We start from the raw sequence: 12,905 nt of genomic DNA, 5'->3' as shown, positions 1-12,905 counted from the left end.
CTACATGCTACTGAAAATGTCAACCCGGTACCAAACGCTCATGCTACGGAAACGATGAGATTTACATATAAGATATAGACGTTGTATATGAAAGAACATTTAGCCAAAAACTCCACGTTAACCTTGTACATAATTTTAGAAATTCCATAACTTAGTTAGGTACTAACTATTCTCTTTCATTCTCTCTTTCATTTACCTACCAATGGGTGGATTTGCTCCAACAGGGTTCACCACCATGCCTCCTACCAAAATGTAATGCACGATCGGCGAGTCATTCGAGGCAGCAATTTCATCGTGGGCAATGTCCAGGAGGTAAGTTCATACACCCGAAAGTGAAAGTACGCCGATAGTATTTTGTTCCACCGTTGTTTGACCCAAAGTAGAAATGGAAAACATTGTTCCAACGTTGAAATTTTCAATTGCGAACATTAATCACAAGTAAGATAAGCTTCCAGCGTAGTCAGCGTTTTGAAATAGTTGTTTTGTCATTGTATAATATATTGCATAGTGTTGGTTTTTTCTTATCGCTTTTTCTATTCTTCTTGTTTCGTCTGGCAAGCCCATCGGTAACATTTTACGAAACAGAATTCATAAATCAAATTTCCCTCCTCAGTGGAACCCTTATTTCGCTTACGCTGGTCTTCTATCAGGAAAGGTGAGTTTGGGCATTTCTTTTTCCCACAAACAGCCATAAATGCATATGCGGAAGCAAATTCAATATCATTATAATTTGCCTTCTGACACATTGCCTTGTACGCTTGTACATATACTAGGTCCATCAACTATTGTTCTTGCTGAATTCTTATCTGCAGAAACTGACTTTCGTAAGAATAATTCGAAGATCAAAGCCACCTGATAAAAGAATTAGCTACGTTCGCTTTCGATAAATGTCTATTCGCCTATGTGATTGTTTTAATTCTCAAACAAAAACTACTCATTATGTATGTATTTAGCATGCTTAGAAGAAATAACACATTTCTAAATACATATTCCAATAAATGTGTAGTTTGTATGTACCAAATCAGCACAAAAATCTGAACTATTTTCATTAGGCGGCTTATCAACTCAGGTATTATGAAACTTTTATTTATTCATTTCCTGTCCACATTAATGTTTGTTCAATTCATCGGCTTTCTCGTATCATTCCATCTACACTATGTTCTATAAAAAGTAAATTATTGCACACTACTTAGAGGCATATATATAGTAACCGTTGATAAAATAAGGTTAATCCTTGCTAACTTTTTCGAGGCAAAATTTTTTAAGCGATTATTACAACATTCCGAGTTTTACACGTCTTCATATTTTTGGGAAACTTTTCATTCTAACAGATAAAGTATGATTTTTCTTTCATTCTTTTTGTGACGCTCATATAACATGTTTATTTTTAGTTCTGCAATATGTCAGCTGTTATTCTTCTAACGGTCGAGAAATCAGCATGTCGGCCTAAGATCCATTTCTCACATTCAGGTCATCGTTCATTTAAAAAGAATCGCATTTCTGTTTTTTATTGGTGAATCTATTTACAAGGAATATGTATGCTAAGTTCCAAGAATTGAACAAAAAATAAGCGAGATTCTGTGGACTGAGGAATACGTGTCGAATGCGTGTCGTGTTGAATTTCTCATGAATGCGGAACATGATTCCAACATATTTGGCACCACGGTCAGATTTTTTGCGGAGTAAACGGAAAGATATAGTAATAAATGCCAAGTGTTTTCCCAAGAAGTCTGTAATAATTTTCAAAAAAGTCTAGAATTGTCTGGATAGCCCAATTTTTTTGAAAAAGCTTGAGGATCGAATTTGAGGCTGTGAGCTTTCAGCATCTTGGATTGCTGAAATTTCCAGCTGATGACAATTCATCAAAATTTATTCACTTTTAGCGAACTAACCTTTGCTATTTTGTGTTTCCAGCTATTCTAAAAAGTTTTGTTTTCAAAAGCGTAGTGCGAAAAGTTGTTATAAAAATCAAGGATGAATTCTTCTATCTCATTTTGTTATTTTTTAAATTGTCTGGATAAATCTGGACAAATTTTCTGAAATCTGAATCAGACAAACATGAATCTGTATGTCTGGACGACGCTTAAAAATCTGGAAGAATCCAGATAAATCTGGAAGGTTGGCACCCCTGCAATAGATAAATAACTCATCCGTTGTCGTATTATTGCGCACCGCATCATGCGTACAGGAGATTTGGTCGGTAAATGTGTCGGAAAGAACAGTATTTTACATATGAAAACATTTCCAAAGTTTGAGCGAATCCTATACATTTATTTTATAAGAAATTTAAAAAAGCTTGGGAAAGTAAAGAAAGTGCCGTTCAAATTCGGTTGAACGGAGCAGAATCAAAAAGTAGAGAAAATGAATGCAGCAAGGTCAACGAGGCCTATGGCTCGGGAATTCGGGTGTTCAGACTTACCAATCCGACAAGTAATGGCTGAAAACCATGAATATAAGTCGTGCCCAGAGGTCAGTTCACGAATGCTGAGATCAAACCACAGCGGTTGGAAAAAGCTAAAAAACTCCCAAGTAGTTTGAATCACGGCGGTCTCATAAGAATTCTTTTCTTTTTTATCTTTGATGAAAAATTCTACATACGTACCTGACCGTATTCAGTTTCCTATCGTTATATCAACCAAAGTTCCGGCTCTTGTGTGTTTCTAGACGTAGTATGCAGCAGATCTTTGATAGATATCTTACAGGATGTTGTACCGTCGATGAAAAGATCATTCCATCTTTCAACAAGACGAAGTACTGTCTTATAATGCTAGCAAAACGCAAAAATGGCTTGCGGTTTTTTTAGAGTCGAAAATTTGTCCCCATAGCTGTCACGATATCAATCCTTTGGGTTATTTTGTATTGGGCGTCTTTGAGCTAGATAACTTGAATTAAAATAAGAAGGACATGTCAACAGATAGGTTATATATCTAGAGAAAATTTAGAATAGGACGTAAGTAACATTGAGAGCCATTGCCATTGTTTACTTTCTCTTTCGATTATTATGACGTCACCATAGCACTTTGTCTTAATTTTCCAGTACATATTCCGTCAGCTTTCAGATGGTTTTTACTAGAATATTATGCAAAGAGTTGAGTACTACATGTCGAAACGACAGAGTAATGAACAGAAGAGAAATACTCTAAAGAGAATCTCTCATTGTTACTTACTTCCTATTTTAAATTGTCTCCAGATATCTTTGAATCCATATTATCTATTAGGGAGTAGCAAAATAGCTGCTCAAAGCAATCGTGTACATAATCGCTATTGACCACGGATTTCAATAACAAATCTAACTGAGCAGAATTAATCGCAGTTTTTTTTGAAAATCCCCTTTCACATAAGGGAAATGACATAGCTTTTTTGGCGATTTTCGACCCCTCATTTCCCCCTCGTAGCATTTTGTCACAAAACTCTAACCTCCCCCTTGTAAATAACGTAGCATTTCCTAACCCCCTCCAGCTGAAGCGCGGTCGGTCGATGAAAAAAATTGAATGTTTTACAGTTCTTTTAAATACATGTCCTTAAAAAATGTGTGATGGCTTTTATGCACATTTTCATTATAACAGCAAATTATGTACAAAACAAGCCCATTTTATGACGAATACAATGAAGTTTTGTTTTGAATTTAATATGTCATGGAGCATGAAGAGAAGTTCTCTCAGTTCACAATCCTGCAGCTGCCAATGATTCAAAGAAGCATACGTTTAGCTGAATTACTAATTTTAATTTTGTTTGGTTGAATCCGATGAGAAAATTTAATTCAGCTACCCAACTAAGTCTACTAATTAGCAAAATTAGCTAACTAATGTAGCAAGTTAAATCTGCATACAAAATCTTTTCATTTTTTTACAAGCTTGCAATTCCGCGAATCGAAAAACTTGCCACATGAAAATTCGCGTGGAAAAAAACTTGTGGAAATTTAAATTTATTTCTCTTAGAAATGGAGGAACATTAAATTGTTTTCTCTAATCCATGGGTTTTGAAGCCCGTAAAAAATTAAACTTAATGCTACGTCGCACAACTTCTGACCCTTCCCCTTCGTCACACTTCGTCACAAATATGGTATACCCACCAAAAAACTACGTCATTTATACATGGCCCCTAAGTCTCGTCTTCCTTGACGAGACAATGTAGTTTTGTCAATAGCTGAGTGTATAGTTTTCGCGCACGTTATTCCCCCACTTTTGCCGTTCATCGCAATTCGGCACCTTTTGGACGTTATACGGTTACTTGTACAGAAATTTTGCTGAAATGCACTTTTTTGCCACGTCTCTCACTGCACTGTTGGGATTCTTCTTGAAAACTTCGACTGGCCGCTTATGAACCTTCACATCATACAGAGATCCATTATTTCTTCCTATCGACGGTCATACGTTCGTTGTACCATTTCAAACACGATATACCGTAGATTGTACCATTCCCAGCTTCTTGCTAATAGCACGATGAATGAGACCCGAATATTATAAACACGCGCGCAAAATTTGTTTACGCCGCTAATGTTCCTCCAAATCCATTTTCTCAACGGTTGCACAATTACCAGTGAAACTTACACAATGTAAACAAAATGCATTGAAGTAATTTTACCCAAAATTTCAATAGAAACAACAATTTGGAGTGCTGCAGTTTGATACTTTGCACGCTTCATATAATGTGAATTTAATGCTTTTCTGTGTGTTCATCGCTGCTGGTGTCTAGCAGCATACATTCTTTTCATCTTGTTCAATTATTCAATAATGAGTACACCACCTACTAAACTGTATTGCTGTAACAAATGTGGAACGCTCAAAGCATTAATCCAGTTTCAGAGGCCATTTGTCTGTATTTTATATCGTTGCAGTAAAGTAAGAAGATGAGTACTTCAACGAGGTTTCCTTGTGGGATGCCAGATGCAGTGCAATGGTTTGGTGGTGCAGGAGGCAACAAGCGGAACGGTACCCTAAAGCAGAGCGATTGAATAGCCAAGCTGTAACTTAGCAAAGCATTTCGCTTAACAACTTCGCTTATGCGCCATCGATTCTGAATTGTAACCGATGCGAAGTTGCATATTAGTTTTCCCGGTGGGTTTACTGGACGGAACCTTTTCGTTCACCCAACGTATTCGAATAACTCGGAACAAGTGTAAACAAATTCTAAACTGTAACTCAAGGGAAACTCAACAAATCGGGCTTCGCTCACTGTATGTCATAACACTCACTGACTCATTTTTATAATTATATAATATGCTAAATCTATATTGATGCTTAGACTTAGACTTAGAATAACGTTGAAAAAATCTGACCTGTTCTGTTGTTATACACGTGCTGATGGTCGACGACGACGACGATGAGGATGACGACGACGTACGTTTATGGTGCTTACCGCTAGCTACGCAGCGATTGTGATGAAGAGAGGTTAACTCCCAAAATGTACAGGCGAGCGATGCAGCGCACGAGACAGTCGGCGACTAGCGGTCAGTCTTCCCTGGAACCGCACCAAGTTTGTACCCGGTGCAAAAATATTGGGTGTGGTTAGAATTTTTCTCTTCTGCGAGCGAGCATGATTTTGTTTCGCATTCAATCCGACGCAATATATCGAGCAGCCGAGCCAGTCATTATACTTGTAGAAGATACTGACCACGGCTCACAGAAACGAGGCTTGTTACTGACAGTTTTCGGTGACGTCAGAGAAATCGTTGAGATAAACAAATGGATTTCTTGAATGTTGTTAATTGACAATATTTAAGCTTTCACGGTGGAAAAATAATAATGTGCAACGAATTCTTGACGTAAATTATACCATAATTACAGTAGACACAGTGGATAATAAGTGCATCTATGTGATTATTAGCGAAAATTGGGAATTTGGCTGACGTCCATAGAAAACAGATATCACCGTAATTTTCTGTTCCCAGCAAAGATTTTGGGCATCGACATAGCTTCCTTGTGATCTAACTGGTGCTGATCATTCGTTAGCAGCGAACAATACATAAATTTCATCTAATTGTTTTCGCCGACGATTTCTATGACGCGCGCTCGTCAAATGTTTACACTCTAACGAGCTAGCCTAGTATATGTAAGCCGTGATACTGACATGCGTCAAAATATGCTATCTCGGTGCTTTGTGTCGTATTCAAGGCTGACCACAAGTTTTGCTTGTACCATTTGTTAACGCATTCGATTTTGCTATCGCTATTGATAATACGAAAAGTCCCGTCTAAAGCAAAATATTAAGTAAATTTGATACAAATTATAGTAAAACTTATGCTCTGTAGAAGTAGTTGTGGCAATAAATTTTCCGATGAAGACTTTGAATTTATAATAATAATGCATTTATGGTACGAAACTGAAAAAACGAAAACAGGATTTATTCTCCACCTTAAATATTCAACCTTAAATATTCAATATAACAGACCGGTAGTAAAAAATTGAAACATGCGTATGAGCTGAAATGCGTTTAAATACAAAGTTATGCTAGTGGTACCGCCAGATGGAGCGGCGTGTTCGGTTTCGATGCTGTGGAGCCGATACCTTATGCGGCGGTTGATGAGGATGCCGGGAACTGACCGGCTGAGTGTTACTCTCTGATTCGGGTGTTACTCTCTGATTCGGGGTGTTTGGCTGGGACCCTTGCGTGTAACAATCACTTAATGTCGGGATCTCAGGACCGTGGCTGGGGTCCCTACGGAGTCTTGCGATCGGCGAGTATAATCACATGCACCGGCGCTAGGCGGAGTCTTCGAACGCTGAGCGATTGTGTCCCCTGGCACAGGGAGAGTGGCGTTGGTCCCCTGCGGACAAGATTAGACGTATGGCCGAAAGTACTTTTCAAACACGTGCGCAAGCCAAAATCGCCTCGGTAATGCCCTGTAACGCTTGTAACTCTGATCCGAACCTACCGAAGATAAAAACCTTCGCCCAAAGGTTTAGTTTGCCTTCAGACGAGTAACGCGTGTGTCACTATTTTGTTGACAAGCACGTCTTAAATTCTAAAATTCGCTCACAGATCTTTCTTCACAAATGGCAATTAATACTGTATAGAACAGTTCTACATATAGAGAAATGTTGAAGATAGTACTTGATATTACTATGGGGTCACAACTTACTTTTCCCGAAATTTTACGATTGATCGCTTTGCGAGGACATATCATCAGCGGTACTGTGTACTTTAATATGATGCCAAAAATTAATTTTAAAATGAATCGCGACAACTCTGCGACATTGCATGTGATGACGGCTGCGACATTATATGGGGGAGGGGGGAGTTTTGTATTGTGTGATGATGTGTGACGACCGGGGGGTAGGGGATCATGTCATGCTACGTAGCTTTTTTATAGGGGGATAGGGGTTGACCGGATGTCACGACAACCTTATATATTTCTTTTCTAATTTTTTTGCGGGACAAGGAGGTGGATAGGGTTACCGTCAAGTTACGTAATTACCAGGGGGTATTTAGAGGTTTGTGACGAAATGCTACGATGGGGGAGCGAGGTGTTGAAAATCACTCAAAAAATGCTACGTCATTTATGGATGATCCCTAAGTGGTTGGTCGATTGTAGCAATTTTGCCTTTCTTATATTCCAACAACATCCACACTATATTGCTGCAGAGGGCAGAGCCTGATTCTTAAACGTACACAACGTAGTCCGTAGTAAGCTCTGAAACATGGTCACTAATTCAGAAATGGCAATGAATGTCTCCATATTGCAACTTGAATTTTTAATAACGTTTATAGTGTATGCGGTGGTACATATTCGTATCTGTAGTGTCCATATAGGTACCTTTACTTTCAGGCTTTTTATGCCATCATTTCAATCTCGTAGAATGTACTGAAAATGTTACTTTGCGCTGTTGAATGTACCTAGTACTACACTGCCTATGATCGCAAATTAGTCCCATAAAGATAGAAAATGGGACAAATATGCGATCATGGCCAGATGCGAAACTTGAACTTCTTGCTCGACGGTCTTCGCAAGCAACTTTGTTTTTATATAAATTTATATATTTGTTCGCATTACATACTGCACTTATGTCGCATGCTATCTAACTTACAACTGTTTGTAATACCATACATAAATTATAAACACATATCGCATAGTTGAGTAATTTTTTCTTTAACCAGGGTGACGGAGATAACCTGCAGAAAGAAGCGGAGGCTCGCCGTAGACAGATTCTTCGTAAAAAACACGTGGCACGCAATCAGCGTGGAATCATTGGCACTCCACCAGCGGTTCGGGGTCGCAAACATGAAAACGTACAAACCGAGAAATATCTCGAACAGGTCCCTGCAATACACATTCATAATAAACCGACACTAATAAATTAATATCTGTTGCAGCTCTTCGTTCGTCCTCCAGAGATGGACGCTGGGTGCCAGACGGATTTGTTCCTTTACAGGCCACCTTCACCGCCGTATGTCCCGCAAAAAGTGGGCCAAGACATTGGCACCGAAATTCTAGAAGGCGAACTGTTCGATTTTGACACTGAGGTCCAGCCAATCATCGAAGTCTTAGTGGGCCGAACCATTGAACAGGCTCTAATAGAAGTTCTTCATGAAGAAGAAATTGCAGAGATGAAGCGACAACAGCAACAAATCATGGCTATCAGGGAAGCTGAACTGGCTGAGCTTCGTCGCTTGGAAATAGAAGACCGAAAGCTCATTGCCGAGAAGGAGCGCAGAGTACTGCAAGATAAGATCGCGCAGGACTTAGACAGAGAAATGCAAGAACGCATTACGGCTTCGAAGTTGTTACAGGGTAGAATCGATGATCTATTGCCAGACGTGCTTAATGCCGTTGAGAACATTAAAGACGAAAGAGATCGTGAAGAGTTTGAACGGCAAATTACGCCGTGGCTTGCAAAAGAGGTGGCTCAGGAAATTGGGCAGATGATTGATTCCAAAGACTTGCTTGAAGGTAGCTATGTCAAAATATATATATTTTTTGAAGCCAAAATTAATTGTAATAACTTCCACTTTCTAGATATTATTCGAGAAGTGCTCATCCAAAAGAAGAAGAATCTTTTTGGTTCGTCGACGGCTTCCGCAACTGTTGGTGTTGTCGCAGATGTTGTGGAACCGAAAGTTAATGGAATCGGAGAGGACAAGAGTGATATTATGGTAGTGGAAAATGAAGCTGAAGAACAGGAACATGATGTAGTCGGAAACGTTGAAAACGGTGATTCCCAGAATGATTTGTGATATGATTGGCCTTACAAATGCAATACTGAAATTTTAGAACGTAACTAAACTTATTCGACATCAATAGAATTTAAATCAGTCAATGAGTCACAATACGAATCGTGATACTTCAATAAAGCATAAATAGATTTGAAACCCTTCGCGAAGATCAACATTCACGTTTAATATATCAGAAAAATTATCTGTTGGATTCATTGTTACCTAATAAAATTGCTTTTTATTTTCAAACTAATCAACGAGCAGTCTTTACTTTTCTTTGTGGTATCATTCGTACTAACTTTACTATCGGAAAACGATTCTATTTCATAATATAATTCTTTTGTGAAGTCCCAATAATCTCTTTTACTCAAAATATCTAGCTTCTTTTTGTCATTCATTTTGAAATTTTCCTATGTTAAGCTAATACTAAATATGCATAGTGCTTTACTCGTTTATAATTTTGCATTAGATCAGTTACGGCGCTAGAAGGAGAGAACGGGGCACCCCCCCCCCCCACCGAGCCGGAATATTAGGGGACGGCACTCAACAAATTTCTATTTCATTTTATTAGTAATTGTTCAAGTTTCAGTAATCACGATAAAAGTCAACCGCGTATTTGTATTATTTTGGCGATTAACGGGGTTGGGGATTGAGACGATGGATTCGATCGAACAAAACTATATACATATTGCTCAATCTAAAAAAATGCATCAGAAACGTGACTCAGTTCACTTTGCGCATGATTTTCATGTATCCTATAACCGTCAATAAGGTATCCCAAAATGACATCATGTTAAACAAGTTATCGGGATCACTTCTTAAATCAAAGGTTGCGGTATTAGGACAACTTTCTTCTTCGGAATGAAACCCGATTCTGACATAGTAAACCCAGCTTTAAACCCGATCCTGATGTACTAAAGACGAACGGAAAACGCAATTTTTCATAATTTTCTTACTATTTCCGAAAAACAATATGTGGTCGAAACACACTTGAATTGTTTTATATTTTGGAACAGTTTTATTTTTGATGAATTGCTAAAAATATCAAAGATTATATAATAAAAGTTACTCATACCCCATTTGCCGAAGCTATACACTTTCTTCAACATAATTACGCCCCTGAATTCAACTCAACTGCACATTTTACTAATTTTTAATGATTCCGCTGCTTTTATAACCCAAAATACGTTCAGTCTAACTCACCTAACTTCTCGATTTGGAGCTCCAGAAAAATAAAAAATGTTATTTTGAGACACCCTAACCGTCACAGATTGGACTAATATGCGTTTCCGAACGCACTTGAACTAGGGTAAATAAGTCTAATACGCCCCCCCTTAAGCAAAAATAGCTATATTTCACCATTCGACACTATGATCTCCGCACCAGCTACTCTAATTTATTATTATATTAGTTAGAAATTAGCACCCGTTCATTTTTTTAAACATCCTGATACAAGTATGATTAAACATTTTTCAAAGATGCACAAATTCTAGTTTTTTCTTTCACCCAGGGCAAAATGGCCCCGGTTGCAGTGTAATATTCAGCTTTTTGTTGGTGGCTGCGTTCCCAAATGCGCTCCCCACTATGACAAGTCGACCGTCCAGTGTCAATTTTGAGAAATCGACAGGAGTGTCCATTTTGACAAGCCTTCAGTGTCACAAACTTTAACCTACCCTGCTCATGTTCTCAACTGTTAAACGTCAAATTTAAAGTTTGTTAGTTTGTTTTCAATAATCTTTTCCGTTGATATCAATCGCTTCGCGCATCTTTTTGTAGGCTGGTTAATAGATTTATAACATATTCTCAGTTGTTTGGATGCTACTATGAGTGTCGAGAGAATTAAGGGATTCAAGCTTCTGCTCCTACATGAATTCATCACGTACGATATGACCAACGAAACTCGGTGCAAAATCACCCGGAAAAGCACTCCATCTTTTTTAATACAGTAAATTTGCAAACCTTGTTTAGAGATGGGCGATTTTCGATCAAAATTAACCATTTATCACAACCACCCTTATTCGAAGTAAGCCCGAACGAATCTTGCATTCGTCGTAAAAAAGAATAAAGCCAAACTAGAAAAGCGATAAAAACAATCTCATAGAAAATTGACGATTGCAGCTGTAATGACGAAATCGGTTGCAATTCAACCGGCTTATTTGTTTCAACTAAATCGAGTGTCGCTGATAATTGTTTTTCTCAGTATATCAATCGGCGAATTGAATTAGAGATGATCCACAAAACAAACACCTCAATTCACTCGATTGTGCCGACTCGAAAGGAAATCGGTTTTTTTATTTTCACGGAAAAATATACAAAATTTTAATTTGACGTTTAACGTTTTAGTTGAGAACAGAAATGAACGCCTACCGTGATGTGAACATTGAAACTCAAGCGACGGCTTGTCAAAATTGACAAGACTGATGATTTGTCAAAATTGACATTGGACGGACGACTTGTCAAAGTGGGGTGCGCATTTGGGAACGCAGCCACCAACAAAAAGCTGAATACCCCACAGCAATCGGTGAGTATGCCCCACAAAAATGGGTGGGGCCTTTTAGCCGGTGATGAGCTGTTGTGAATGCATGAACAATTCTACACGCATACATAGTTTTAAGCCAAGCTAAAAACTAACATAGTAACTATAATGTTCTAGTAAGCTACAGGAATTAGTTCTATCAAATCCGAATGCTTCTAATTGGTTGTAATGTAATGGAAAAAGTGGGAGCTTACATCAAAATAGCACTTTTGGAACTTTTGTGTATATTGTTAATTTGCAACATATTAAAAATACCAAACTAACTTAGTACGTTGATTTCATGAAACGATACTGTTATCAGTCATTTTTACTTTTTAGATAATTCAGGAATCCTGGGAATTGAAGAAGGGCATTTTGCCCCGGTGGGGCGTATTATACCATTTTACCCTAATGGGAGTATGCAGACGAATTTTTCGGGATTCAAACTGGGAGCTCTATGGTATACGGCTACATCCATAAATGACGTAGCATATTTTAAGTGATTTTCAACATCCCCCTCTTCCGTCGTAGCATTTCATCACAAAACTCTAAACACCCACCCTAATAATGACGTAACTTCACGACAACCCCCCTAAAGCTAGCTGAGTTGTATTGTTCGAAATTAGCAAAGGTTAGTTGAAAGGCTTACAAAATTGTAACGGCACATGAACCATTCAGTACAGAAACCAAAAAATTTGCTTACGCTTTGGATTTAGGATCACATATAAGGAACCGCTATAGAAAATTGAAAGTTGACTTCTAACTTTAGCTGCAATTAATGCTTTAACAGTTGTAACATCAGGACAATAGAAATATTGACTTCCGTAAATTTTTTGACTTGATAAGCTCCAAAATAAGTTTTTGCGTGCAAAAGTGCTGGTGTCTCAAATGCAACTGCTGATATTCAGCCTAATACTATACATTTGTGCATATCTAAATTTGAGTAGTATTCCGTAGTTTGGCTCAAATCGTCATCCTGAGGATTTCTATGATCACAAAATGTTTAGCTTACGGGTATGGAATCATTTGAAATTTTTCTTGTTTAGAGAATCTGGTACTTAGTTGCTAATCTTGCATAAGTTCGGTTTTTTAATCGGTTTATTTGGCACGGCTCCATGAGTTAGTTTGATTGAGTCGTTGGACTTTTATAGTACACAATGTATGCAAAAAAAACAAATGCAATTTCTGTCTGCTGGATCCTGCTGATGCAGATCATTTTTCTTATGAGTGACATATT

General features: G+C 38.1%; 1 protein-coding gene across 9 annotated transcripts in view; it reads left to right on the top strand.

The window, feature by feature from the left end:
* Positions 1-9,383, top strand: part of LOC131692589 (radial spoke head protein 3 homolog B) — a 45,231-nt gene extending 35,848 nt beyond the window's left edge. For 8 of the 9 annotated variants that reach the window (XM_058979737.1, XM_058979733.1, XM_058979734.1 and 5 more), the window contains exons 4-8: positions 225-312; positions 614-655; positions 8,098-8,256; positions 8,314-8,890; positions 8,957-9,383. In XM_058979737.1, coding sequence (XP_058835720.1) covers positions 225-312; positions 614-655; positions 8,098-8,256; positions 8,314-8,890; positions 8,957-9,174 — 1,084 coding nt within the window. In that variant the 3' untranslated portion in view covers positions 9,175-9,383. The remainder of the gene's footprint in view (positions 1-224; positions 313-613; positions 656-8,097; positions 8,257-8,313; positions 8,891-8,956) is intronic. The other variant, XM_058979739.1, reaches the window with a different exon arrangement.
* The last annotated feature ends 3,522 nt before the right edge of the window (positions 9,384-12,905 follow it).

This window comes from Topomyia yanbarensis, chromosome 3, assembly GCF_030247195.1.
Source record: "Topomyia yanbarensis strain Yona2022 chromosome 3, ASM3024719v1, whole genome shotgun sequence".
NCBI lineage: Eukaryota > Metazoa > Arthropoda > Insecta > Diptera > Culicidae > Topomyia > Topomyia yanbarensis.
This window is presented reverse-complemented; position numbering and strand designations above follow the sequence as displayed.